A 26,634-nucleotide genomic window follows, 5' to 3' on the forward strand; every position below is an offset into this window, starting at 1 on the left:
TGACCTCAACCCTCTTAACTTTCATTTATGGGGGCATTTGAAAGCTCTTGTCTACGCAACCCCGGTACCAAATGTAGAGACTCTTCGTGCTCGTATTGTGGATGGCTGTGATACAATACGCCATTCTCCAGGGCCGCATCAGGGATTCCATGCGACGGAGGGTGGATGCATGTATCCTCTCTAACGGAGGACATTTTGAACATTTCCTGTAACAAAGTGTTTGAAGTCACGCTGGTACGTCCTGTTGCTGTGTGTTTCCATTCCATGATTAATGTGATTTGAAGAGAATTAATAAAATGAGCTCTAACATGGAAAGTAAGTGTTTCCGGACACATGTCCACATAACATATTTTCTTTCTTTGTGTGTGAGGAATGTTTCCTGAAAGTTTGGCCGTACCTTTTTGTAACACCCTGTATACTGAAATCATGGCTGAGTTAGCCCCTCTGTTAATAATAATGTATCCTAGATCCCTCAAACAAAAAAACTGTGCCTAGTAGCTGGAAGAAAGCAAAGGTTACACCTGTCTACAAGAAGGGAAACAGATGTGTCCACAAAACTATTGTCCAGTATCCTTGGTACTGTCTGCAGCTCGTGGTCTTGCGGTAGCGTTCTCGCTTCCTGCGCACGGGGTCCCAGGTTCAATTCCCAGCGGAGTCAGAGATTTTTTGTGCCTCAAGATGACTGGGTGTTGTTGTGTCATCTTCATCATCATCATTGATCCCCGTTACGATCGGAGGAAGGCAGTGGCAAACCACCTCCACTAGGACCTTGACTATTACAGTGGTGCGGGTCTCCTGCATCGTCCCCTACACTCCTCGGAGTATGGGACATCATCATCCTTGGTACTGATTTGTTTAGAGAACATTTTTGTAGCTCAAACATAATAAGGTATCTTGAACACTAAGACCTCCTCCATGCCAACCAGCATGAATTTCAAAAACATAGATAATTTGAAACCCAACTCACACTGTTCTCACAGGACATTCTGAAAGCCATGGATCAAGGCTATGAGGAAGATACAGTATTTCTTGATGTGTGAAAAGCATTTGAGTCATTAGCACACTTACGCTTATTATCAAAAGTATGATCATATGGAGTATAAGACACAATATCTGAATGGATTGAGAATTTCATTCTAGGGAGGATGCAGCATGTTATCTTAGATGATGAGTCATCGACAGATGTAGAAGTAACTTCAGGTGTGCCCCAGTGACGTATGTTGGGTCCCTTGCTGTTGTACATTAATGATCTTGCAGACAATATTAATAGTAACCTCAGACTTTTCAGAGATGATGCAGTTATCTACAAAGAAGTATAGTCTGAACGACCTTGATAAGATTTCAAAGCTGTGCAGTGATTGGCAACTTGTTTCAAATGATGAAAAACATAAAATTGTGCACTTCACAAAAAAAGCGTAGCATCCTATGAATATAATATTAGTCAGTCACAGTTGAGATCTGTAAACTCACACAAATACTTGGGTGTAACGCTTAGTGGCGATGAAGAGGAGTGATCACATAGGCTCAGTCATGGGTAAAGCAAGAAGCAGACTTCAGTTTCCTTGTAGAATACTAGGAAATGCAATCAATTTACAAAGGAGATTGCTTATAAATCACTCATGTGACTCATCCTAGAGTATTGCTCAAGTACTTGGGACCCATGTCAAATAGGACTAGCAGGGGTATTGAACCATATACAGAGAAGGGCAGCATGAACGGTCACAGGTGTGTTTCACCTGTGGGAGAGTGTCACTGAGATGTTGAAAGAACTGAACTGGCAGTCTCTTGAAGATAGAAGAAAACTTTCCCAAGAAAGTCTGTTGACAAAATTTCAATAACCAGCCTCAAATGATGACTCTAACAATGTAATGCAACCCCATACATGTCGCTCCCACAGGGATTGTGAGAATAAGATCATATTAATTACAGCACACACAGAGGCACTTCAACAATAATTTTTCCCATGCTCCATACATGAATAGAACGGGGAAACGCCCCAATGACTGGTACAGTGGAACACACCCTCTGTCAAGCACTTCACAAGTGTAGATGGAGATATATGAAAGCCAGAAAAACAAAGGAGAGGCCTTTGTCTTGACAAACCAAAGCATGTACTGTAAGCGATTGAAGATGTTACTTAGGTGGGGAGAATTCTGAGCAGTATACTCTTGAGCTCGAATCAAATATATTTCTAAAAGTATGTTCCATCTCTAATTACTTCATGGTCTTCCTTTTTATTTCTGTAAGTTTCTTGTGTCCCCTCTAATTTTTTATGAGTATCCACTATTTATTGGTGACACTCATATAGAGTTCTTCCAGGAAATAAATCATCCACATCTACAGTTAATTTATGTATTTATGTATTCTGTCGTAACTGGGTTTGAGGTTGAAGTCTCATTATGAATATGGGGCAACATATGGTATGATTTCAACAAAAATATGTAATTTTGGCCTTCCTTTCCAATTTTTGTGGACTGTTTACAATTGTTAAGGCTATGTTATTATTATTATTATTATTATTATTATTATTATTATTATTATTATTATTCTGTGGAGGCTATAGCTTTGAAGTTCATTATGACAGAATAAATGAATAAAGAATTTAACTGTGGCTGTGGTCGCTTTGTTTCGTGAAATAATATCATCAGCGGCAGACCCATGATGGTCCTCCCTGTAAAAATTGATAATCTCATCCTGCAAAGCCCACTATAAGATGTCTGCAGTCTGAAGAACCTGAGCATGTGTTTAGCTGCCACTTAACAGTGAAATCTTAAACTTTTTTTTCCCAGATAGCCACTAAAGTAACAGTTTCACTGCTATGAATCTCCGCATAAAATACGCCACATAAAACAATGGAGATCATGAAAAATTTCAATCTGATTGTGTGAGATCATTATATTTACAGTGTGTCCATTCTTTGTTGTTCTGTTATGTAGTCCCCCCCCCCCCCCCCCCTCCTCTCCATCACATTTGTGTCTTGGTATACACTTCAGTGTGCAATAAACAGATTTGAATAAAGCAAATGTAATTTCCAGATTCTGGAGAAAATAGATCGTCACTGGTGTAATGGTATTGTTAATGGTACATGTGGAAAAGTACCATTGAACTACTTGATAGAAGTGGACCCACCTGATCTGCAAAATGATTATGAACTCTTTGCCACAATTGCTGATTTTCCTGGACAACAACCTGGTGATCTTTCATTCAGGAAAGGTTGGTTCATTTTCATTCTAGAGAAAGTGATTTATATTTTCTATGCATGTGTGTCACATTTTCAGTAATATAAAAACAAATCACTTTGTGTTGCATCTGTGTTTAATTTATGTAATAAACTAATGCTAAATAATCTTCCCTTCTCTCACTACTCTGTGCCTGCCCCCCCCCCCCATCCTCTCTCTCTCTCTCTCTCTCTCTCTCTCTCTCTCTCTCTCTCTCTCTCTCTCTCCCCCCCCTTTTTTAAAATCGGTATCCAGTCCACCTATATGCAATAATGTAAATCTTTCATTCAATTCAGAATGTGCCGACTGACAATGGAAAAAGAACAATAGATTAGTAGTATCAGTTTTACTTTTTGAATTCTGTTCCGTTCCTGGTCTTAATATTTTTGAAGGTAACTTTGTTACGATTTTTGTGAAATAATTGTGTCTAAGATTTTAATAAAACACACTTAGCATATTCAATGGATATTGTAAACAAAGAGGGAAAATTGGGGAGAAATGTGGTTTTTTTAATTTTTCAGGTGAGCTGATTATTGGCATAAAAAAGATTGATGATAATTGGTGGGAGGGCAGTATTGGAAGTAGGAAGGGTATGTTCCCTACAACATACACATGGAAGCTGGACTCATCTTACATAAAGGTATTTCTACTATTTATTCAACACAGAATTTAATTAAAATACTACTTACTTAGTTTACAGGTATTAGTCTACCCTTAAAAGTATGGTATATTGTTGGGGAAAGAGAGAAAAAGTAGCAGAAGTGGAAGATATTATGTTCCTTTATAGCTGGAGTCATGAATGATGGCGGTAGAGTTTAGGCTTGTTCTGCACACCTATATATCACGCATTCTCCAACAGCCAATGAATGTTCAGCACTGCTCTGAGTGCTCTGCTGTGAATATTGTAGCCAATGTGAGCATTAAACATAATCATAACAAATTATTTAGTGAATTTTTATTCCGTTTGTTGAGAGTTGTTACCTCTGAATGTGATGGTACGCAACACATTCCATTTCTTCAAGCACAAAGCACGTGTATGTGTGTACTGCAACTGTCACTTGGAGGAACTCTGCAGTACCCATCCATGCTTCGACCTGAAAGAACTGCCATCGTTCGTGAATTGGACTATGATAGTGCTACTTTGATTTTTAGACTTTTGCTTAGGCAAATGATATCGTAAATTTCAATACTTCTAGCCCGTATGTATTATGTTTCACTGAAATTAACTAGGTCTCTTAAGACAAAAAATTGTAGCATTCTGGTTGGAGTGAAATTTTGAATTTAATTAGTTAAGATATTTTTATTTCTGTATCAGTATTAAATTAATGCTAATGTTTATTTTATATGAGTTCTTCATAAGACCTGACTTAGGTTTGAAACTTACATCCTTCCAGAGGACACAGTCAGAATTGACATGAGGAATCCAGAATTCAGGATTGGGGGCTGATAACGGCCACCAGTGCCCCATTGCTGTAGAACCTGTGTTCACTACAGTAACCACCATTAAGTGTGATGCATTAAAAATATGGTAGTCCTGGTTTAACCATGTGCATTGTGGATGGACCACTTTTATAAACTAAGACCTATATGAACAAGATAGTGTAGGTGGCAAGTCCTCCTTGTGAAGTTTCATCTAAACAGAAATTGTAAGCAGTATCTACACCTATGTACACTATCTTATTGAAAGTATCTAGACACCTATTAGTGAACATTAATATGGGGTGTGTCCACCCTTCACCCTTATGACAGCTTGAACTCTGCTGAGGACACTTCCAGTGAGGTGTCTGAATATCTGTGGATGAATGGCAGCCCATTCTTTCTCAAGAGCCAAAAAAGGCAGTACTGGTTTTTGGTGTTGGAGTCTGGAGCGGAGTTTATGTTGTAACTCAGCCCAAAGGTGCTCCAGTGGGTGTAGGTTAAGACTCTGAGCAGGCCAGTCCATTTCAGGAATGTTGTTTTCCACAAATCATTGTTTCACAGGTGCTGCTTTACGATAGAGTGCATTGTTGTGCTTATAAGTCAGTCATCAGCTCTAAACTGTACCTCTACTGTATGCAGTATGCATTGCTATAAAATGTGTTCAAATCCTTCAATACTTCAGAGATTTCTTAAGCGCATTAAGGGGACCACAACCTAACCACTAAAAACACCCTCATACCATAACACCACCTCCTGTGTACTTCATTGTTGACACTACACATGATGGCAGGTAACATTTTCCAGACATTCACCAAACCTAGACTCTTACATCAGATTGTCACATGGTGTTGCGTGATTCATCACTCGAAATTACTTGTTTGTCATCCACTGTCCAGTGAGGTCACTCTTTTTGCCACCTTGTAGGATTGACTACAGAAATGTTTGGCGTGTCAGGAGCTGCTTTACCATTCAATACTCCATGCCTCCTTTCATACTGATGGATTTGCCTGTCATGATACTTAGTGCTCAGTTCTGTATTACGTAGGGGCACCGCGATACTTTTGATTGGATAGTGTATACACTCCACAAACCACTGTAAAGAGCATAGCAGAGGGTACGTTGTACCATTGTTATCAGTTTTTTCCCCCCTTTTTCTGATTGCATAATGAGCAAAAGAAAATGACTGTCTATATGCTTCTGGATGCACAGTGATTTCTCTTATGTTATTCCTATCAAGTTCACTATATTTACTCAACAAGGATTCATGAGGCCTAAGTAGTCTTCCTTCCAAAGATTCCCATTTCACATCCTTGTACATTTTTGTTGCAACTGAAGTATACTATACAGACCTGGCACAGTACTAATCTCTGAATTTTCTCGATGTGTGTTGCCCTTCCTACTTGACAAGGATTCCAAACAGTGGCACAGTACTATAGATTTGGCCACACTAACTGTGTTTGCAATTCCTTCTTCACATAAATTTCGTATTTCCAATACCATTTGAACAAATGTAAGCCTTCCAGTTGCCTTCCCTAATACTTATTTTACATGATTGTGCCATTTCATATCACTTCTTGGTATTGACCCTAAAATTAGTATTGCTCCCAAAATTAGTGGTGAACATCTGGAGTATGTCACATTTATGAGTACAATACAGTGTGACATACTCAATATGTTTGCCCCTAATTTAGTAATCTAATACTATGGGATTCATTCTCTTTGTTATAGGCATTGTCTTACATTTAGCCAAATTTAATGAGAGGAATCATTCATTACACCAAATGGAAATTTTGTACAAGCCTTCCCCTACATTCATCCAGTGACAGCAGTCTCCTTTAGATAACAGCATGAACAGTGAACAATATTGTTTATATATGGTGATAACATTGGAGACCCTACTACTCTTCCTTGGGGTCCACATGGTGATACTTCTGTTTCAGTGCAGCATTTCCTGTATGGTGTACTGGGTTATATTAGTCAAATTTTGTTCCATCCTATTACACATGTACAAAGATACTCTTTATGATCATATCTTGGTTTGTAGATAACAGTGTAGTAGAGTGTCAAAAGTTAGTCAGAAATCTGGGAAGGTGGAATCAACCTCTTCACCTTCGTCTCGTTTTTGCAATCTGTCATGTATCAGTAAAGCAAGCTGTGTTTCACACAAGTGGTTTTTCCTGAATCCATCTTGATTTTTTTAAGGGAATTTTATTTTTGTTCCAAGAATGCAAAAATGTTTGGGCTCTCGGATCCTTCATGATTGATATTGGTCTTTTTTAAATTTGACCCCATCTGGAACCTATAAGTGCTCAGTGACCCTACTTATTTACATTGGTGAAAGAGGCCACAGCATTTAGTTGCAGTGTGTATGTATTGTAGCAGATCTAGAATTTGATCCCTGAGTGGCTGATTTCAATGCAGCAGATAAAGTTAATACATTTCGCTGTTATTTGCCATAGTCCTTCTTCTGCTATACATGACAAGAATTCAGACTGTCAGTTTATCTGCTGCATTGAAGGTGGTCGGTCACTCAGTGATTGAAATCTAGATCTACTACAAAAAATGTAAGAGGTGACTGACTGCTGTGCCTTCTTTCATCAGTCAATATTGGCCTGAAATTCTGTGCCTGTGATCTTTTACCCTTTTTGTAAATGACAGTGACCTGCACTCTTTTTTCCAGTTGCACAGGAATATTTGCAGCACAACAGAGTCCCAATAAATGTGAGCAATGAAGAAGTCAGTTGTGCAGCTTGTTCTGAAAAATCTATGTTAATTGGGAAAATCTAATTGGAATTCAGTCAAGGCCTGCTACCTTGTTTGGTTCGAGTAGTCTTAATTATTTTTCAGTAGTGGGGGTGGTAACATTAGTCTGTCTCATTTGTGACTTTTTTGGTGGTCAAATGTCGGTATGGTAGTATCCTCTTGCATGAACACATTTTCAAATTCAAAATTCATATTTGTGCTTCTGTCTGGTGTCTTCAGTTTAAACATCACAAGCGGTTAAGTGGGAGATTTGGACAGATTCATTGACTTTACGTATGACCAGAACTTCCTAGAATTTTCAGATAGATCTATTGCCAGGCTCAAAAATTATTGTTGACTTTATACAGTGCCTGTCTTACAGATACAAATTGTTGTTAACTTTTATCTGTAGATTCCCTGGAGTTGCTGTAGTAGCTAGAGTGTAGTAACCTCTTTTTTAGTAAACTTTCTTTTTTTTCTCAGAATGGTATTGATAGTGACTATCAGTTTGACCAAATACAAATACTCTCCTAGCTTTATTGATGATTCCTTTGATGACCACTGTTCTTGTAATAGCATCATTGTCTCTGATGCCTCTCTCATTGGTGACATTCTTGAAGAGATCAGGTCTGATTTTAGCTAGGAGATCTAGAATTTGTCTTTTGCGCATAGATTTTCAGACTAGTTGTTCAAGGCAACATTTTTCAGTATTAATTTGTAAGACTTTCTTAACTTCAGATAATGTTTGCATAGTTTTCCTAGTTGATAGTGGGCAACTTAGTCACCACCTACTTCTACCATGTGCTTGTTTGTTGTATTTCTGTGCTATTTAGTTTAGGCTATCTTTGAATAACTCTTGTAACTGATATGTCTGAATCTCATGGTCAACAGAAGCATCCAGTTATTAACCAAAGCTTGGTGATCTTGCCTAATTTTGTCCCCGTCAGTTTGCAGTCAGATTAATTCTGGACCGTGCTAGACCTAATGCTTCTGCTCATCACTATAAACTCTCCTTCTCCTGGAAAGTCAGACCTGACTTTCTCCGGGATGGTTCCTCTGAAAGGGCACGGCCGATTTCCTTCCCAATCCTTCCCTAACTCGAGCTTGCGCTCCGTCTCTAATGACCTTGTTGTCGACGGGACGTTAAACACTAACCACCTACCTACCTACCTACCTGACTTTCTGATATATGTTCCACTTTGCTTTCTAGGAGAGACTTGAGCTCTGTGACTGTACTGCAAATAACAGCTAACAATTCATGTATGAAAATGTGTCCTGGTTATCAGATGGTAGGAAGGTAGATCTGAAGATTTTCCTTCTATTATATTTAAAAACCTTTAGAACAAATTGTTGGATTTACAAAAACCCATAAATCTCTATGAAATGTCACATTTTTGGAGGAAAAATTACAATCTACCAAGTAGGTATTACTCTGAACTCAAAAGCTCTTATATATTGAGGTGTGATAATGAACCACACAGTTCAATCACTTTTAACAAGACAATTTTATCCTGCCATGACCTAATACTCTTAAGCACACTGAGATCACCAAAATAATGGGCAAAAGAAGAAAGAGCTGAAATTGTGTGTGTGTGTGTGTGTGTGTGTGTGTGTGTGTGTGTGTGTGTGTGTGTGCACACCAAGTAAAACGTATCCATATTTTATGTAAGTTGTTGTTATGAATATTTCAGAAGCTGTCACTTTTTTTCTAGGTGAAATGTAAACCTAAAGTTTTAAATATGACAGCAAAAGTGAAGATGAGTATGAAAGCTCAGCTAGAGGAGGAGATAGATTTGTACGAAGGAGAAATATTGACTGTTACTGAAGTTATTGATAAGGATTGGTATAGGTAAGTATAAAATTAAAATACTCAGTAATTCTCAGATGAGAATACATCACACTGTTTAGTGTAATTATGGTAGAATTGAGAATATGGAGCCATGTTCTTGGTTTTCCATGATGTGTCCAAATCTCTAAAGGGAAAATGTTAATATACCTTTACAGCTAAGCTGGTACATAGTCATTTGACAACCTTGCCACCTCTTTGCCAAAGTATTATTTTCCTGAAAACTCGATTCAAAACCGAACACACATAGAGGGAAATAAAATAATTTAGGTTAGAAAAGAGTGATTGAATATATTTATGACATAGATAAATCATATGTTTGAATATATTTATGGCATAGATAAATCATATGTTTTGTAGAACAAAATGTAACAGCATAGAAATATTCATCTTTACAATATTGAGACTTAACAAATTAGTGGGACTAGAAAACCCTTGTGGAACTGTAGCATTCACAGTTTTTAAAAGTTTCCACTTTGGGAGAAAGCAAGAAGTAGGAAATACAAAAAAAAGGGGGGGGGGGGGAGGGGCTTGGTGCATATGTGTCAGGTAAAAGGAAAAGAAATTACAAGGCACAAGTGGAAGCTAAATCAGGGGAAAAATGAGTCTGTAGAATTGTGAAAATATATGGGAGTAAGAAGGAAAGAGTTGGTCTGTTTTTGGATCAGTGGGATAGGAAGGTATTTGCTAGAATGAATGTCTCATTAATGTCTTCTTGCAAACCTATGGCTGCTCTCGCTGAGTCATGCTGAGTTGTATGTGAGAGGCCTTGGTGGTTGTTAGTAGGGGGATTCAGTTCCCCCTGGATAGTTGGCAGTGTCAGAGAGATCTATGTCTGGGACAGGTGCTGCCAAAGGATAACCTGTAGGGGTTTGCCACTGTTGTAAACAGGTGCTGCAGTAGTTATCACCCTACCTTCAATATTTATAGTTGTGGATGTGGCTGTGAGCACTCACCGGTGTGCTGACATGGCAGCAACTGTTTCTGTTGCAATATCTGTTGATTTCCCACAGCCTTGACCATGAGGAATTTCTGATCTGGCCTTTGCTTCCAATGCTGGCATAGTGGATGCCCATAACTTTGTCCCTGACTTGAAACATGGCTAGAGGTTTGTGTGTGTGTGTGTGTGTGTGTGTGTGTGTGTGTGTGTGTGTGTGTGTGTGTGTCATGATGCTGAAGTAGGATGCCGCTTGCCATTCCAGTTGCAGAACTCTGATAATGTGATGGACCTAAGTGTGGCTTGTTGATAACCACACAGCAATGATTATAGAATACATTTTTGTTAGGACTCTGATTACAGTTGTGGCTATTGTTAATTCCATGTAGACCACAAAAGGGAAATTAGATAAGACATCTACAACTGTAAGCCAGTTATTTCCCAGAAATGGTCTAGTGGTGCCACTAACCCGCCTGGATATTCATGTTAGCATACTGCTTTTGGGATTCAGGGAGACGCACTGGCTCCTGATCGAATTTGCCCAGCAGATTAACAATGAGGGCTGGTGCCCTGGCCGGCCTAGATTTGGTTTTTAGGCCCCACATCTGACTAGATGAAGACAGGGCTGATATTCACATCCCACCTTAATTATACGATTCACAGACATTTAGCAAACATAATCACAATTTCGTAGTGGATAACATTAGATACAGACACATGGGGGTTCAAAAATTCTGTCCCATGGAGGGGGGAGGAGAAGGGGAAGGGGTGGAGGAAGGAAAGACATCTGGCCACCCTCTACCAGTAACACTGCCAAATCCAAAGATAACATGCCAACCCCCTTGAGGGCATGGGACAAGGCCAGGAAGAAGAAGAAGAAGAAGAAGAAGAAGGAGAAGGTCTAATGGCATAACTGTATAGCTGTTCCAATGCTTGTTGCTGCTTCATTCTAGAGGAAAATAATTGGAGTGGGGCTTCAACTGTAAATGTAAGATGATCCCTATGTTAATCTATTACACAATATAAAAGCGTTGACCTCAGCAGCAAGATTTTCACGTGTGAATGTAAGGTGACACTGTATATTTTGAATGAGGAATTTGGGGAAAAATCTCATCTTTTTATCAGGTAAAATGGTATGTTGTCCATTATGTGTGATGCTAATACTAGGAAAGTTATAATCTTCCTCACTTCCATTTATGTTGCTGTTAGGACTACATACCTGGGAATTTCTTATTGGCATAATTAACTACCTTCTATGAGCTGGAAGCGTAGGTGGAGAGTCTAGTTGAAAATACTTTCCGATGTTTTTGAGAGAAACTGATGCACCAGTGACCAGGTTAAAACTTACTGAGATATATGATATTACTAAAGAATAAACTGCAACCAGACACACTTTTTGAATGAATGATTTATTTCATTGCTCTAATTTTGGCTGTACCAAAGCATTAGATGGTACAGTAGTGGTATATTTCTACAGCTGTGATATATGTACTGCTGTTTTTGTGCGTACGTCAGTTTTGAAATTCTTAAACACCACATGATTAATAACAACAACATGATAATAATTTAAACCCTCCAATCCCCCATAAGCAGCCTTCCAATCAAAATAAATATTCATGCAAAGTAAGATTCATGTCCAGCTGGTATGGTGGCTTGAGTCTCACAATTTACTAGCCACTGCACAGTGTGGATTTCAAATGCCCCGTTCTGCAGTTGGCCAGCTCATAACTTTGTCCACCCTTGTCATGAATGGTTTCCTGCGGAAATACCAGACTGTGGCCATGTTTTTTCGATTTGGAGGAAGCCTACGACACCTGCTGGAGGACTAGTATCCTCTGTACTCTCTACATGTGGGGTTTCCATGGCCGCATGCCCCATTTCCTTCAGGAATTTTTAAAAGGCTGAGTTTTCAAGGTACGTGTAGGTTCTGCCCTGTCGAACACTTTTATTCAGGAAAATGGCGAGCCTCAGGATTCCATTGTGAGCGTCATCCTATTTGTTATCACCATTAACCCTATAATGGCCTGTATCTCACCAGGCGTCTCCGGCTCCCTTTTCGTTAATGATTTTGCGATCTATTGCAGTTGTTCATGGATTTGTCTCCTTCAGCAGCATCTTCAGCAATGTCTCATTCATTTTTACTCAAGGAGCATTGACAATGGCTTTTGCTTTTCCACTGACAAAACCATTTGTATGAATTTCTAGTGGTGCAATTCGTTTCTTCTGCCATGTTTACATCTTGGGCCTACTGCTCTTCTGTCTGTTGAAACTACAAAATTCCTGTGGCTCATACTCAATTTGAAACTTTCTTGGTCTTCCCACGTGCCTTACCTGGCCGCCTGCTGTAAGCGGTCCCTCAGTGGTACTTCCCGGGGAGCGGATCGGACCACCCTTCTCCATTTGTATCAGTCCCTTGTCCATTTGAAACTAGACTGAGGATGTTCCGTTTATGCGTCTGTATTTCCGCCCCTCTTATGCCATCTCAATGCTATCCTCTATTGTGGCATCTGTTTGGCCACTGGTGCCTTTTACACTAGCTCAGTTGATAGTCTGTATGCAGAACCTGCCGAACTATCACTGTGATACCACTGTGACTTTCTCCTCAGCAAATACATATGCCATTTGTCTGCTAAGCCTGGCCACTCATCCTATGCCTCCTTTTCGATGACTCATTTGATCACCAGTATGGGGCACATCCCTCTTCTGTTACCTCCTGGAGTTCGTTTTTGGTTCTTGCTGTGGCGGCTGAACTTCATGCTGGCTGCCTTTTCGTACATCTACATAGATACTCCACAAGCCACCAAAAGGTGTGTGACGGAGGGTACCCTGTATCATTTCTCCTCCTGTTTCACTCGCAAATAGAGCGAGGGAAAAATGACTGTCTCTAGGCCTCTGTATGAGCCGTAATTTCTTGTGTCTTATCTTCATGGTCCTTAAGTGTGATGTATGTTGGCGGCAGTAGAATCGTTCAACAGTCAGTTTCAAATGCCAGTTCTCTAAATTTTCTCAATAGTGTTTCCCAAAAAGAACACTGCCTTCCCTCCAGGAATTCCCATTTGAGTTCCCAAAGCATCTCCATAACACGTACATGTTGTTCCAACCTACCAGTAACAAATCTAGCGGACCGCCTCTGAATTGCTTCGATGTCTTCCTTGAATCCCACCTGTTACCTGTCCCAAACACTCGAGCAGTACTCAAGAATAGATTGCTCCAGCATCCTATATGCAGTCTCCTTCACAGGTGAACCACTCTTTCCTAAAATTCTACCAATAAACCAGAGTTGACATCTTCCTTCCCTACCACAGTTTTCACATGCTCGTTTCACCTCATATCGCTGTGCAGTGTTATGCCTAGATATGTAAATGACTTGGCTGTGTCAAGCTGGACACTAGTAATACTGTATCTGAACATTACAGGTTTGTTATTCGTACTCATCTGCATTAACATACATTTTTTCCACATTTAGGGCTAGCTGCCATTCATCACACCAACTGGAAATTGTGTTGAAGTCGTCTTGTATCTTCCAACAGTTACTCAACTTCGACATCTTACTGTACACCATGGCATCATCAGCAAACAACTGCAGACTGCTGCCCATCCTGTCTGCCAAATCAGTCATGTATATAGAGAACAACAATGGTCCAATCACACTTCCCTGGTTCACACCTGATGATACCCTTGTCTGATGAACACTTGCTGTTGAGGACACCACACTGGGTTTTATTATTTAAGAAGTGTTCGAGCCACTCACATAGCTGAGGACTTATTTCATATGCTTGTATCTTTGTCAACAGCCTGCAAGTGGGCACCATGTTAAATGCTTTCCAGAAATCTGGAAATATGGGATATGCCTGTTGCCCTGCACCCATAGTTCTCAGTATATATGTGGGAAAAGGGCAAGCTGAGTTTCAGCTTTTGGAACACTGCTCAGTATTTGTAGCAGGCGCCTTTTCACCCTGTATCAGGCCATGCATTACATCTGGCGACACAGGCTTTTCAATTGCGTCATCTGCTCTGACACTCTGTGTCCTTCAGAGCCTCCGTGTGCTGTACACCATCCATCCCTTAGCGCAACGGGTCCAGGAAAGCTGTCACTTGCTCACTCTTGTTGGAGCCACTGTGATGTTTACGTGGGTTCCTGGTCACATCAGTCTGACAGGAAATGAGGCCATTGACGCTGCTGTCAAGGCTGCAGCCCTCGTACTTCAGCCCGCTTGTTCTTCCATTCCCTCTGATGATCTCTGTGTTGCCGTCTGTCAGCAGGTATTCTCACTTTGGCATCAACCACTGGTCCTCCCTTCATGGGAACAAGCTCTGGGTTATTAAGCCTCTCCCAACAGCATGGACAACCTCCTCTCGGCCCTCTCACCACGAGATCATTTTAGCTAGGTTGCTTATCGGACACTGTCTGTTTAGCCATCGTCGTTTGTTAAGTGGTGCTCCCTCACCACTTTGTGCTCATTGTGCTCAACCTTTGATGGTCTGCCATTTCCTGATGGAATTCCCTTTTTTTAACCATTTACATTCTTGTTTGTATTTGCTGTCTAAGTTATCAGCCGTTTTAGTGAATGACGTGCGGGCTGTCAACCATGTTTTACTTTTGATACGTCATAGCAATATGGCGAAGGACATTTAATCCTTAGTTCAGGACCTCCATTTCTCTGATGTGTATTTTATGGACCTTTCTTCAAGTCCTTGTTTTTAGCTGTCTTTCCTTCCATCGGTCAGGCTTAACATGTAGTCATTTTTAACTTCTTTTTTTCCTTCATGTTCTAAGGTTCTGACATGGGCATGTATGACGCTAGTTGTTCTTGCATCCTAAAAACCAAAACAAACCTAAAGAATGAATGTTCTTTCCCTCCTCTATGTATTCTTTAATAATGTATGATGGAATGGCAACATCCCTTTCCACCTAGAGTTTTAACACCATGGCCCCTTGACTGTTACCAGAAGCAATGAAAGCAAAAATCCAAACCCAACTGCAAGTTTACCTGTATGATATTTAGGCTGATCAAAACAAGGCTAATCAACTTCTGCTTTCCCCCCCCCCCCCCCCCCCCCACATAATCGTGCCCCTATTATTACAGCACTACAAACCTCCACACAAAAAGAAAACCAGTCACTTACAGACTTGGTACTGATACTCATGTCATGAGATGTAAACCATAAACTCTGCAGTAAACAAAATGAATAACACAAATATAAAATTTTATCAAACAATGTACCTTTTCTAATTGATCATCACAAGTGATTGCACTGGCAATGCCACATAAAAAACTTTGTGGCCTGTTATGGGAGAAGCCTCGTCAGAGAGGTCCACCACGTGAGCGTCTAGGGGAGTTATTCCAGGGGTAGTTTCCCGTTTCCTTCCACTTGTGATGATGAAATGATAATGAGGACAACACAACACCCAGTCCCTGAGCGAAGAAAATCTCTGACCCAGCCGGGAATTGAACCCGGGCCCCTTGGCATGACTGACCACCGCGCTGACCACTCGGCTATCGGGGCGGACAATGCCACATAAACACATCCCTAGTTATAGTGGTGGTCACAGGTGATAGTCCATTAAATAGCTGCATTTACCTCGCCTCGCCTTTCCCCAATGAGCCTATGTCATTTCAAAAGAATATATTGATTGTCTTTTGTCACTACGTAAATTCAACAGAGAAACAATATTAATTGAGATTGGAACCCAACATTTTCCTCTTTCTCTGAATGTGTTTATGAGGAAGGGGAACAGGCATGACAAACTCCACCAATAATAGGAACAGTCTCCACAATGACAGTAATTCCTAACAAATACCATATGCCAATATATTCAAAACTAACACATATGACAAATCAGATATCAACCAACCACAAAAATCAAACACTTCCACTGTGGCACGTACTAGAACTAGATATAATGTAAATGAACACCACAATGGCAATTATAACTGAAAGAAACAAACAGAAACATCATGCATGCTGTCTGAGAGACATATGGTGCCACACTTGAGATAATGTACTAATTTCTCATGACATTTAGTAGACCAAAATTTTTAAATGCTGTAGCACAAACAAAATAAACAAAAACTTCTCATCAAAAAGAAGAGGTCACTAATAACACACAAATTGAAACACTTGATCATGAGTAATCAGCATGACATATTTCTTCTTTGCGTTTAATACAAAAGAAACTTCAGAGGGAAAAAGAACACGTAATTCATAACTATCAGTCTGGGATAGAAACACTGAGCAGATTGGAAACAAAAATGTAAATGGGCTATGGTCTATAATTACATCTTGCTATTCTGTCTTTTTGCATTTAGTTGAATTAAAAGTTTCTCTCAATTACTGTAGTGCAAACCCTATGAGCTTTTATGAAAATAATGTTTGGTTCTGAAAGACAAGCATTCATTTTTTATTAGTAAATGTTTCTGTTATCCTATTACAGTTTTCTGATGATACTGTTGTCATTTTACTTGTAAGATTTGAAGTCTCAAAGAGTTTATTCATTCATACTATGTCTTTTTTAAATTTCATTTTAGGGGTTGCTGCGGGGACAGAATTGGAATTTTTCCCGCAGCTTACGTCACTTTACTACAAGACTCCAATGATGTGATGGATGGTGAACATCCAAACATTCAGAACCAATCCCTTATTGTTAATAGTGCCACATTTAATTGCACGGATATTAGAAAACCAGCTGTTAACACTCTTGGAGGGCAATCATCAAATGAAGGATCACAGAATGAATATGTAACTAGCACAGAACGTGTCAAAGCAGACCTAGACAACGTGGATGTGATGAACATTTTAGATGACGATTATTTTAGAAAAAATATGCCATCTGTATTTACCAGCAACAGTGCTCCAATTACTCATACGTATAGTTCAGAAGTGTCATCAACACGTGATGTTCAACACATGGAAGTTGATATTTGTCCTTATGGTGTAACACTGTACCCCTTTTATGCCCAATTTGACAATGAACTAAGTTTTCATGAAGGTGAAATAGTGAGTCTTGTCAGACATGTGAGCAAAGATTGGATAGAAGGAAAAATTGATGGTAGAAAGGGGATATTTCCATCCAGTTATGTGAATATCATTGTAGATTGTCAGCCCCAGTCTGAATTTTCAGTGAGTAATGACAGAAGTGTACTTCATGAAGTTGAAAATGTGGAAGTGAGGAAGAAACATGACATACTTCCACCAAATTCATTTGCTGTGGTATTGTTTAATTTTGATGCACAGATGGATAGTGATCTGACTGTAAAGCAAGGTGAAGTTGTTTGTGTTCTTCAGCAACCTAATCAAGACTGGTGTGAAGTAAAAAATTGTTATGGAAGTTCAGGCCTTTGCCCACGTACTTATTTAGCGTCATACACAGTGCCAAATAAATTCACAGATGGCAGTAATCGTAGATTGTCAGTTGCAGGTGATGCTGGCTTCAGAAAAAACTTAACTGATGTGCCATTTCCTGACAAAACAGACTTAAATAAGAGGAGAACACTTGAAAGTTTTGGTTATCATGATAAGTGGAAGAATAACAGCATTGATGATCTAATTTCCAAAAATCTGGAAACTCTTCAGAATTCACACACATGGAGTTCAAAAATGAATTATAGTAATAGAAGTGTTGCAGATTCTGAGTGCCCGATAACTGAGAATATTGCAGTAGCTCAGGATGAGGCCATAAGGCACAGTCCAGTGTATTTAGCTGAAGAACCATCAGAAACGCAAACTACCATGCTCCAAGAGCAAAGCGATTCTCGATTTGATGCAAGAAGAAGAGAAGTTACTTGGAACACGTACAATGATGGTGAGTTCTGATATTGTTTGTTACATTATTTATATTTACTGGTTGTGGATTTATGCAGTACTAACATAATTTATGTGAAAAAGTTGCACAAAATTACCCTTTAAAATGATCTTGCAGTGTTACTCAAATTGGCTTTTGCCTGAAGTTAACTAGATGCAATGAGAATGTCTTTCTGAATATTATGTTTTTAGACAAGTGATTTATTATGAAACATTCAAAAACCTTTGCCTACAGCGTGCTTACCAATATTTTTGATTACATGGAAAAGGGCACTAACATTTGCCTTCGGTTTCTCAATATAAGTAAAAGACAAAAGGGGTAACATGTTTTCAGAACCCATAAATCATGTGAACAGATAAAGCCATAGTTCTAGCTGAGAGCTCAGCATCAGGAACAGAAATTACTTCAGCAAAAATTTGCATATGATGTAGATAAACTCCCAAATGGAAAAATTATTAGAGAGAGCACTTCACAACGACACAATCAGTTAAATTTATTTGGTTGATAATGTGGTAAAAGACCAGCTTTGACAAATACTGTCTGTAATATTATGTAAAATCTAGATTTCAAAGCAGCTAAAGTAACAACCCAAAAGAAGACATATGTGTTTATTTAATTAATAAAAAGGAAGGAAGAGTATATTTTAATTCCCCATGGTCATTAGATACAGAGCACAAACTCAGGTTTTGAAAGGATGGGGAAGGGAATCGGCCCGCTATTCTTTAAGTTACCATCCTGGCATTTGCCTGGAGTGGTAAGGTTTATGATTATTTCTGTAACTATTTCTTGTTTTCTGGAGGTGTATTCATATGTAGTAATAAGGTTTGGTTGTACATCTTGCACCTGTAGTAAACCAGAGTCTAAGCTCACTACAGTATGTTAATTCTTTCCTTGACGGACTGTGGTACAACCAAAAGTGACAGTCAGTCTTCACACATTCTTTCACAGAATGATGCTATTAGATGAACCATTAGAGATAACGATGAACCTTTCATAATACAAATGGTCACCCATAAATTCTTATGGTTCAGAAAAAGACCATAGTCATGAGGTAAGTGTAATCTCAGCGATTGAGTAGGCAACAGTTAAGCAGACAGTTGATTAACCATAAGTGTATTTTTAAAATCAGTTCATCATGGATCATGGTGACCATTTGCCATCTGCCCAACCTGTACCTAGAAGCTAAACAGCTTGTAGTGAAAAAAATTTGTCACTTGTTGGTGGTCAGTCTTTGTGCATCAGCAGTATCCTTTAGGTAGCCACCGCTAGACCCTTAAAAAAAGAGCAGTTTCAACTGCTGCCCGTCCGTAATAGAGCTGCTGACCAGTATACACAAGGAAACATGGAGGTGATGCTACTGAAATGAAATGATCATATGGCACTGATGGCCTGGAGTCTCCACCAGGAAAGTTTGGCTGCCAAGTGGCAAGCCTTTTCAATTGATATCAGTTGGGCGACTTGCGTGTAAATGATGATGAAATTATGATGACAACTTAACGCCAGCCGCGGTGGCCGAGCGGTTCTAGGCACTTCAGTCCAGAACCGCGCGACTGCTACGGTCGCAGGTTCGAATCCTGCCTTGGGCATGGATGTTTGTAATGTCCTTAGGTTATTTAGGTTTAAGTAGTTCTAAGTTCTAGGGGACTGATGACCTCAGATGTTAAGTCCCATGGTGCTCAGAGCCATTTGAACCATTTGACAACTTAACACCCAAACTGTGAGCGGAGAAAATCTCTCACCCAGGTGGGAATCGAACCCGGGCCTGCTGCATGGCAGTCAGATACACTGACCATTTAGCTAAGGGGTCAGATAGTGATACTAGTGAAGCACACCCACAGAGTGTACAAACCCAGGGTCAGAGTGGTCTAGATCTACACAATGCTGAGCCAAGGTTACCCCAGATTCTCAACTCATTCCCATTCATATCAGGAAATGGCTAGCCCACAGAAAACTTTAGGGATTAACACTGTGCAGTCAGTCCATCAAGCTGCACGAAAATTTAATGATGCTTATCTTGACAGAATGTTTTGATGTAGACATGAAATACTAATGCTCCATACTTTCAAAATACAAGCAGAGTTGTCAATGCAGGCAGAACAGATGACCGACATTTAAGGTTTAATATGTTTGAGGGACAAACTATGCATACAGATCAGGTCATTGCATATAGATTTATTGAGAAGTGATAACATGGCAATCATCTTGGTGTAGAATGTTGAACTGCATGTGTACATAAAGGTTCCAAATAATAATCTGCTCTTGTTGTTATACAAATCTTGTTACTGATAAACCTTCATTGAGTAATGACAGAAGGATTTATATACTCCACTTTCTTCATTAAGGTTATTGACAATAGCATAGGATTTAAAATACATCAAAAACAATGTGTCTTCTTTACTGACTGGCAACATTGAAGGAATGGTAAGTTTGGTTGTGTAGAATCTTGCCCAGTATGTATTTAATTTAACAATATGTGATGATGCAACTGTAGTTAATGATAGAGTCAAATAATGATGTATAAATAGTATAATCACGACTGGTTTTAAACAGTTATAAGCCCATCTGCAGGTGTACAAGAATAGTGAGGCATGTGGCGACTGCACAGTTTGAACAATAGGCTGGGGGCAGGTGACCACTGGACATGAAGGCAAGATACGGAATTCATGTATCTCTGCTTTATGCGTGCTGCCCGCAGCCTAGTGTTATCAGTGTGTGGCAGCCACACGCCTCATGGCTCTTGTACATCTGAAGATGAGCTTACAATTGCCTGAAACCTGTTGTGACTCTGAACCAGTGAAACTATTTACAACTGAATCGGTTGGTGAAGTTCAGTTGTGGCTTTCCTCCTAACCAAAGCTTATACACTATGTGATCAAAGGTATCTGGACACCCCCAAAAACATACATTTTTCATATTAGGTGCATTGTGCTGCCACCTACTGCCAGGTACTCCATATCAGCAACCTCAGTAGTCATTAGACATTGTGAGAGAGCAGAATGGGGCGCTCTGCAGAACTCATGAACTTCGAACGTGATCTGGTGATTGGGTGTCGCATGTCTGTACACGAGATTTCCACACTCCTAAACATTCCTAGGTCCATTGTTTCCAATGTGACAGTGAAGTGGAAACTTGAAGGGACACGTACAGCACAAAATTGTGCAGGCTGACCTTGTGTGTTGACTGACAGAGAACGCTGACAGTTGAAGAGGGTTGTAACGTGTAACAGGCAGACATCTATGCAGACCATCACACAGGAATTCCAAAATGCGTCAGGATCCACTGCAGGTATTGTGACAGTTAGGTGAGATGTGAGAAAACTTGGATTTCATGGTCGAGCGGCTGCTCATAAGCCACACGTCACGCCGGTAAATGCCAAACGACACCTCTCTTTGTGTTAGGAGCGTAAAGATTTGATGATTGAACAGTGGAAAAATGTTGTGTGGAGTGACGAATCACGGTACACAATGTGGCGATCCGATGGCAGGGTGTGGGTATGGTGAATGCTCAGTGAACGTCATCTGCCAGCGTGTGTAGTGCCAACAGTAAAATTCGGAGGTGGTGTTATGGTGAGTTCATGTTTTTCATGAAGGGGGCTTGCACCTCTTGTTGTTTTGCATGGCACTATCACAGCACCAGCCTACATTGATGTTTTAAGCTACTCCTTGCTTCCCACTGTTGAAGAGGAATTTGGGGATGGTGATTGCATCTTTTAACACGATCAAGCACCTGTTCATAATGTACGGCCTGTGGCAGAGTGGTTACACGACAATAGCATCCCTGTAATGGACTGGCCTGCACAGAGTCATGACCTGAATCCTATAGAACACCTTTGGGATGTTTTGGAATGCTGACTTTGTGCCAGGCCTCACCGACCAACATCAATACCTCTCCTCACTACAGCACTCCATGAAGAATGGGCTGCCATTCCCCAAGAAACCATCCAGCACCTGATTGAACATTCGCCTGCAAGAGTGGAAGCTGTCATCAAGGCTACAGGTGGGCCAACACTATATTGAATTCCAGCATTACTGATGGAGGGCGCCACATACTTGTAAGTCATTTTCAGCCAGGTGTCCGGACACTTTTGATCACATAGTGTATAATTAATGTGTTCCATGAATGCAAGAACTGAGGCAAGTGAACTCGTGTGTACCCTGTGAAAACTTATTGTGATTGATAGCAGTGGTGATATATCTAAGAAGTTCTTATTAATTGATAATCTTAGTAAGAGGAGTACACAATACAAAAGTATAGATGTTTGTAGCACAAATACCAACCAATTCTGCATTTAATAATGTTTTGTTTATCTCTTTCATTCTTTTTAGTTTTCAAAAGAGGACATTTCAGTACAAAATGTGGTGAGTTAAAAAAAAAGGTGTAGCCTTTCTTTTTATTCTTGGTGTATCATGGTGTCAATTTTTTTTTTTTTTTTTTTTTTTTTTTTTTTTTTTTTTTTTTTTTTTTTTTTTTTTTTTTTTTACAGTTGCACCAGTATGCTTTCTCTCTGTTTTTCACTGTTTCTTAATTCACTTCATTTGCTAATGCTGCTCTTTAATACATCTTTTTTTATTTCCTTTTACTTTCTGGGGTGTTTTTTTTCTCTTCATAAAACCTTTTACAGTTTCTCACATTTCAGTCTTTATTTTCTAATTGGTCCCCCATGTTCCTTGTTATTTGCAGTCCAGTTTGGTATAAATTTTTTTCACTTTGTTTTCAGTTTTACTTATTTGTTAATTTCATTTTATTAATCACAATTCCAATCTTCTTCTTCTTCTTCTTCTTCTTCTTCTTCTTCTTCAGGGCCAGTTCTCAGATCTCGTGTTATTTTGCAGTACCACATGCTGCTTAGAATTTTGTTGTCTTCTGTTTCGTATCCAAGTCTTAATACCAATTACTTTTATCTGAAAGATATAAACAAGTCATGTACAATACTGGCCCTGCACTGTCTTAGAAAGATGCACAGTTGTAAACAGCACTCCCCTGCAGTAGAAGGGCCTCACAACAGTCCTAAGATTGAAGCATTGATTTAATTACTCTTATTTTTATATTATTCATGAAATTTGAGTTTGTTTTATTCTTTTTCTTGTGTTTCTTTCTGTTTATGGCAAAATGCAGCAATAATGACGTCTCTAATTTTGTGTGTGTGTTTCTCAAATCAGTACTCCAACTTTCACCCCTTATTTCACATCAAAATTTTTGATGGATCCTCTGATGTGGGAGCAGTGGTAACAAAGCATTTATTGTGTATAGTTTTCAGTCTAGATCACAAGCATTTAATATTTTACAACCCCAGGGATCAGGCTTGACCCTTTCTGTCGGTGGTTTTGAGACCTTTAAACGCAGGGGTACAATATGGACTTTATTGGGTGTCAGGGTGACCAACTTACTGTTTTCACTGTACTGTACATAGTCCACATGACCACTATGAGAAATATGATCTTGTATCAGTTGGGCAGGTTGCCATTTGGAAGTGTGGAAAATGGTAAGGTGTTTACAATATTAAATCACCTGTTCTTATGGTCATTTTGTTTTCGTTTAGCTATTCTTTCTTTATAGGTATGGAACTTCATTTGAACCTGGGGTGGAGTTAGAGCTTTCTTTGGTTTCCTAACAGAAATTTGTGTGAATGCCAAGAGAACAATGTTGTTTTCAGCAGCTTATAAGATGTTGAAGTTGATAAGTTTTTGACCAGCTTTTCTACCTGAAGGCATCTGCTCTTATCACCTTATCAACTAAGCACCATTTTGTGCTTAGTTGAAAAGAGGCAAATTATTATTTAATTATTTATTTACATCTGCAAGACAATGTTAATTTTAGAGTTTGTTACCAATTTTCTTACATGACAATGTGATTTTCTTCAGGAAAAATATTTATTCATCTCACTACAGAAAATATTTAAAATGGATATAAAATCTCAACATAGTTCAAGGGCGACCGTAAATCAAATAAGACACTAGTCTGTAACTTCAAGTATTTTTCTGTTGTACCACATAAGGTTAACACTTTATTTGATGTAATCTGTTGTAGATGAAACTGCAGTATCCAGAAGGAGCTGTCACATTGCAGCAGTGTGTGCACTGATTTGAAACTTCCTGGTAGATTAAAACTGTGCCAGATCAGGACTAAAACCTGGGACCTTTGCCTTTTATTGGCAAGTGCTCTGTGGACTGAGCTATCCGAGTGTGACTTGTGACCCAGCAGTTTGTGGTTTGTGCTCAGATAGCTTAGTCTGTAAAGCATTTACCCACAAAAGGCAAAGGTTCAAGTACTGGTCTGGCAAACAGTTTTAATCGTACAGGAAGTTTTAAAACTACAGTCCTTTGTAATGTGAATATACTTTTGCATGTTCTTTCATTAGGACAGTATCTTTTTTTTTTTTTGTTCCTTACTGATTTCTAAATCTTGATTCTAATATTTGCTATTTGTATTAAACAGTAAACAATGAGTGCCGTGTATCACCTGTGCTGAAGAGGCAAGCTTCTGACAGAGTGCCCCACAGGCCAGCTCCACCAGTGCCACTGCCTGGCCACAAACCTGTCCATCGTTCAATAAGAAAACCAAACAAGAAAAGTAAGACGCCTTTTCAATATTGTATTTAATTTCTTTGACTGGAAGTTCACTATTAACAGAAATGTGCACGGACTTGGTTATATGATGCCTGACAAACAAGTGAAGCACTCTAAAGAATTGATTGGATGTCAGTATGGCTTTGTACACATACACACCATTGGAGGGTATGTAAATAATTAGAGGTTAAATTCTCTATTACAGAAAGAATGGTCACCAGAGGGCATTAGTGTCATTACCAGGCCTGATAGGGTATATAAGGGGGTGTGAACAGCATCAGATGTTGAGTGATCACTGTGAAGGATATGGAGATGCCATGTACTCATGTGAGATGGCATTACCAGCACTTGACAAAGTTTGAATGGGGCGTCAGTATATGTCACCATTTACTCAGCTGGTAGAATTGTGCAATATCCAGATTTGTGATGGTTTTGGACATGACAGTGGCCCAGTGTTGCACTGCATGGGAGTGTGATGGCAGGCATACTTGTCATCAAGGTCCCAGTCGACCATGTCTGACCGCCACTAGGAAAGAACACCATATTGTGCACCGAGAACATTGTAAACCCTTCACATCTGTGCCTCCCATATATTATCTCACACCGTTGATTGGAGACTAGCAGCAGCCGGACTATGGAATTATTGTCCTGTGTGTAGGCTACCGTTAACTTATATGCCTGTGTTTGGAGTGGTGCCATGACTGGGAAGCATATACTACTGATGAGTGGTATTGTGTTCAGCACTGAATTGTGGATCTATATTACCCCGGGTGAGCGTCATTGGTGAGAATGGCAGTGACCTGGGGAGAGATCCCGTGCTTCCAATATTTTGTAGACACACAGTGTGAGGAACCATCGGGTATGACTTCAGGTTGTGGCTGGTCGTGATTGAAGGAACTCTGATGGCACAACAGTACATCATGGACATCTTGTGTCCTTGTGTGTTACCTCTGTGGCTTGTAAGATGCCCAGAACTGTTTCCAGTAGAAGATACGTGGGATCAGCTGGATGTCAACTCTGTCCCAGTGCCAGTATCCAGGGTATCGAGGACCAGTTGCAACAGTTGTTGACCAGCTTGCCTCAGGAGAGGCTACAACAGCATTATGACACCCTTCCCAAATGAATCATTGCATGCATCCAGGCCAGAGGGCATGCAACATCATATTGATAAGTGTGTTCACACTGCCAACTTCTTTGTAAATTTGACTCAGTTTTGTAATAAGTGAAATAACATCACATACTCTCTCAAACCATTCCATGAAATTTCATTTTGTTTCTTCCTTGCCTTCTGGGTGCTTCACATTTTTGTCAGACAGTTCATAACATCTCACTATTGATTGCTTTTCTTCAGGATGACAATTATTGAACTATATAAAGAAAATCTAAATTAGTTACAAACTATCGTGTGCACGCACTTAATTCGACATGTAAACGTCACTACAGATATTCTGATTTAGGTATGACATGTTCAGTATGTCTGCCATTATTGGCGATGATGTTGTGCAGACAAATAGCGAAATTCTGCATGACGGGCTGAATGTCAGAACACTGATGCTGTCGATATTTTTGTGAATGGCTGTTTTCAGCTCAGTGATGGTTTTGGGGTTATTGCTGTACACCTTGTCTTTAACATAGCCCCATAAAAAGGAGTTGCATGTGTTCAGATCCGGAGAATATGGTGGCTAATCGAGGCCCGTGCTCATGGCCTCTTGGTACCCCAGAGCCAGAATGGGCCCCCCAAAGTGCTCCTCCAGGACGTCAAACATTCTCATGCTTCGATGGGATCGAGCTCCGTCTTGCATGAACCACATCTTGTCGAAATCAGTGTCACTTTGGATAATGGGAATGAAATCATCTTCCAAAACCTTTACGAACCATTCGGTAGTCACCGTGCCATCAAGAAATATCACGCCAATTATTCTGTGAGTGGACATTGCGCACCACACAGTCACCCATTGAGGGTGAAGAGAATTCTCAATCACGAAATGTGGATTCTCAGTCCCCCAAATGTGCCAGTTTTGCTTATTGACGAACCTATCCAAATGAAAGTGGGCTTCATTGCTAAACCAAACCGTACATGCACATACTAATTCCAATCATGC

At 39.8% G+C, this 26,634-nt stretch overlaps 1 protein-coding gene across 2 annotated transcripts in view; it reads left to right on the forward strand.

Moving 5' to 3' along the window:
* LOC124722025 (dynamin-binding protein-like) overlaps positions 1-26,634 on the forward strand; it is a 213,651-nt gene that overhangs the window by 6,236 nt on the left and 180,781 nt on the right. For both annotated transcript variants that reach the window (XM_047247207.1, XM_047247208.1), the window contains exons 2-6: positions 3,036-3,213; positions 3,740-3,858; positions 9,092-9,228; positions 16,693-17,966; positions 24,402-24,536. In XM_047247207.1, the coding sequence (XP_047103163.1) occupies positions 3,036-3,213; positions 3,740-3,858; positions 9,092-9,228; positions 16,693-17,966; positions 24,402-24,536 (1,843 nt within the window). The remainder of the gene's footprint in view (positions 1-3,035; positions 3,214-3,739; positions 3,859-9,091; positions 9,229-16,692; positions 17,967-24,401; positions 24,537-26,634) is intronic.

This window comes from Schistocerca piceifrons, chromosome X, assembly GCF_021461385.2.
Source record: "Schistocerca piceifrons isolate TAMUIC-IGC-003096 chromosome X, iqSchPice1.1, whole genome shotgun sequence".
In the NCBI taxonomy this organism is placed as follows: Eukaryota; Metazoa; Arthropoda; class Insecta; order Orthoptera; family Acrididae; genus Schistocerca; species Schistocerca piceifrons.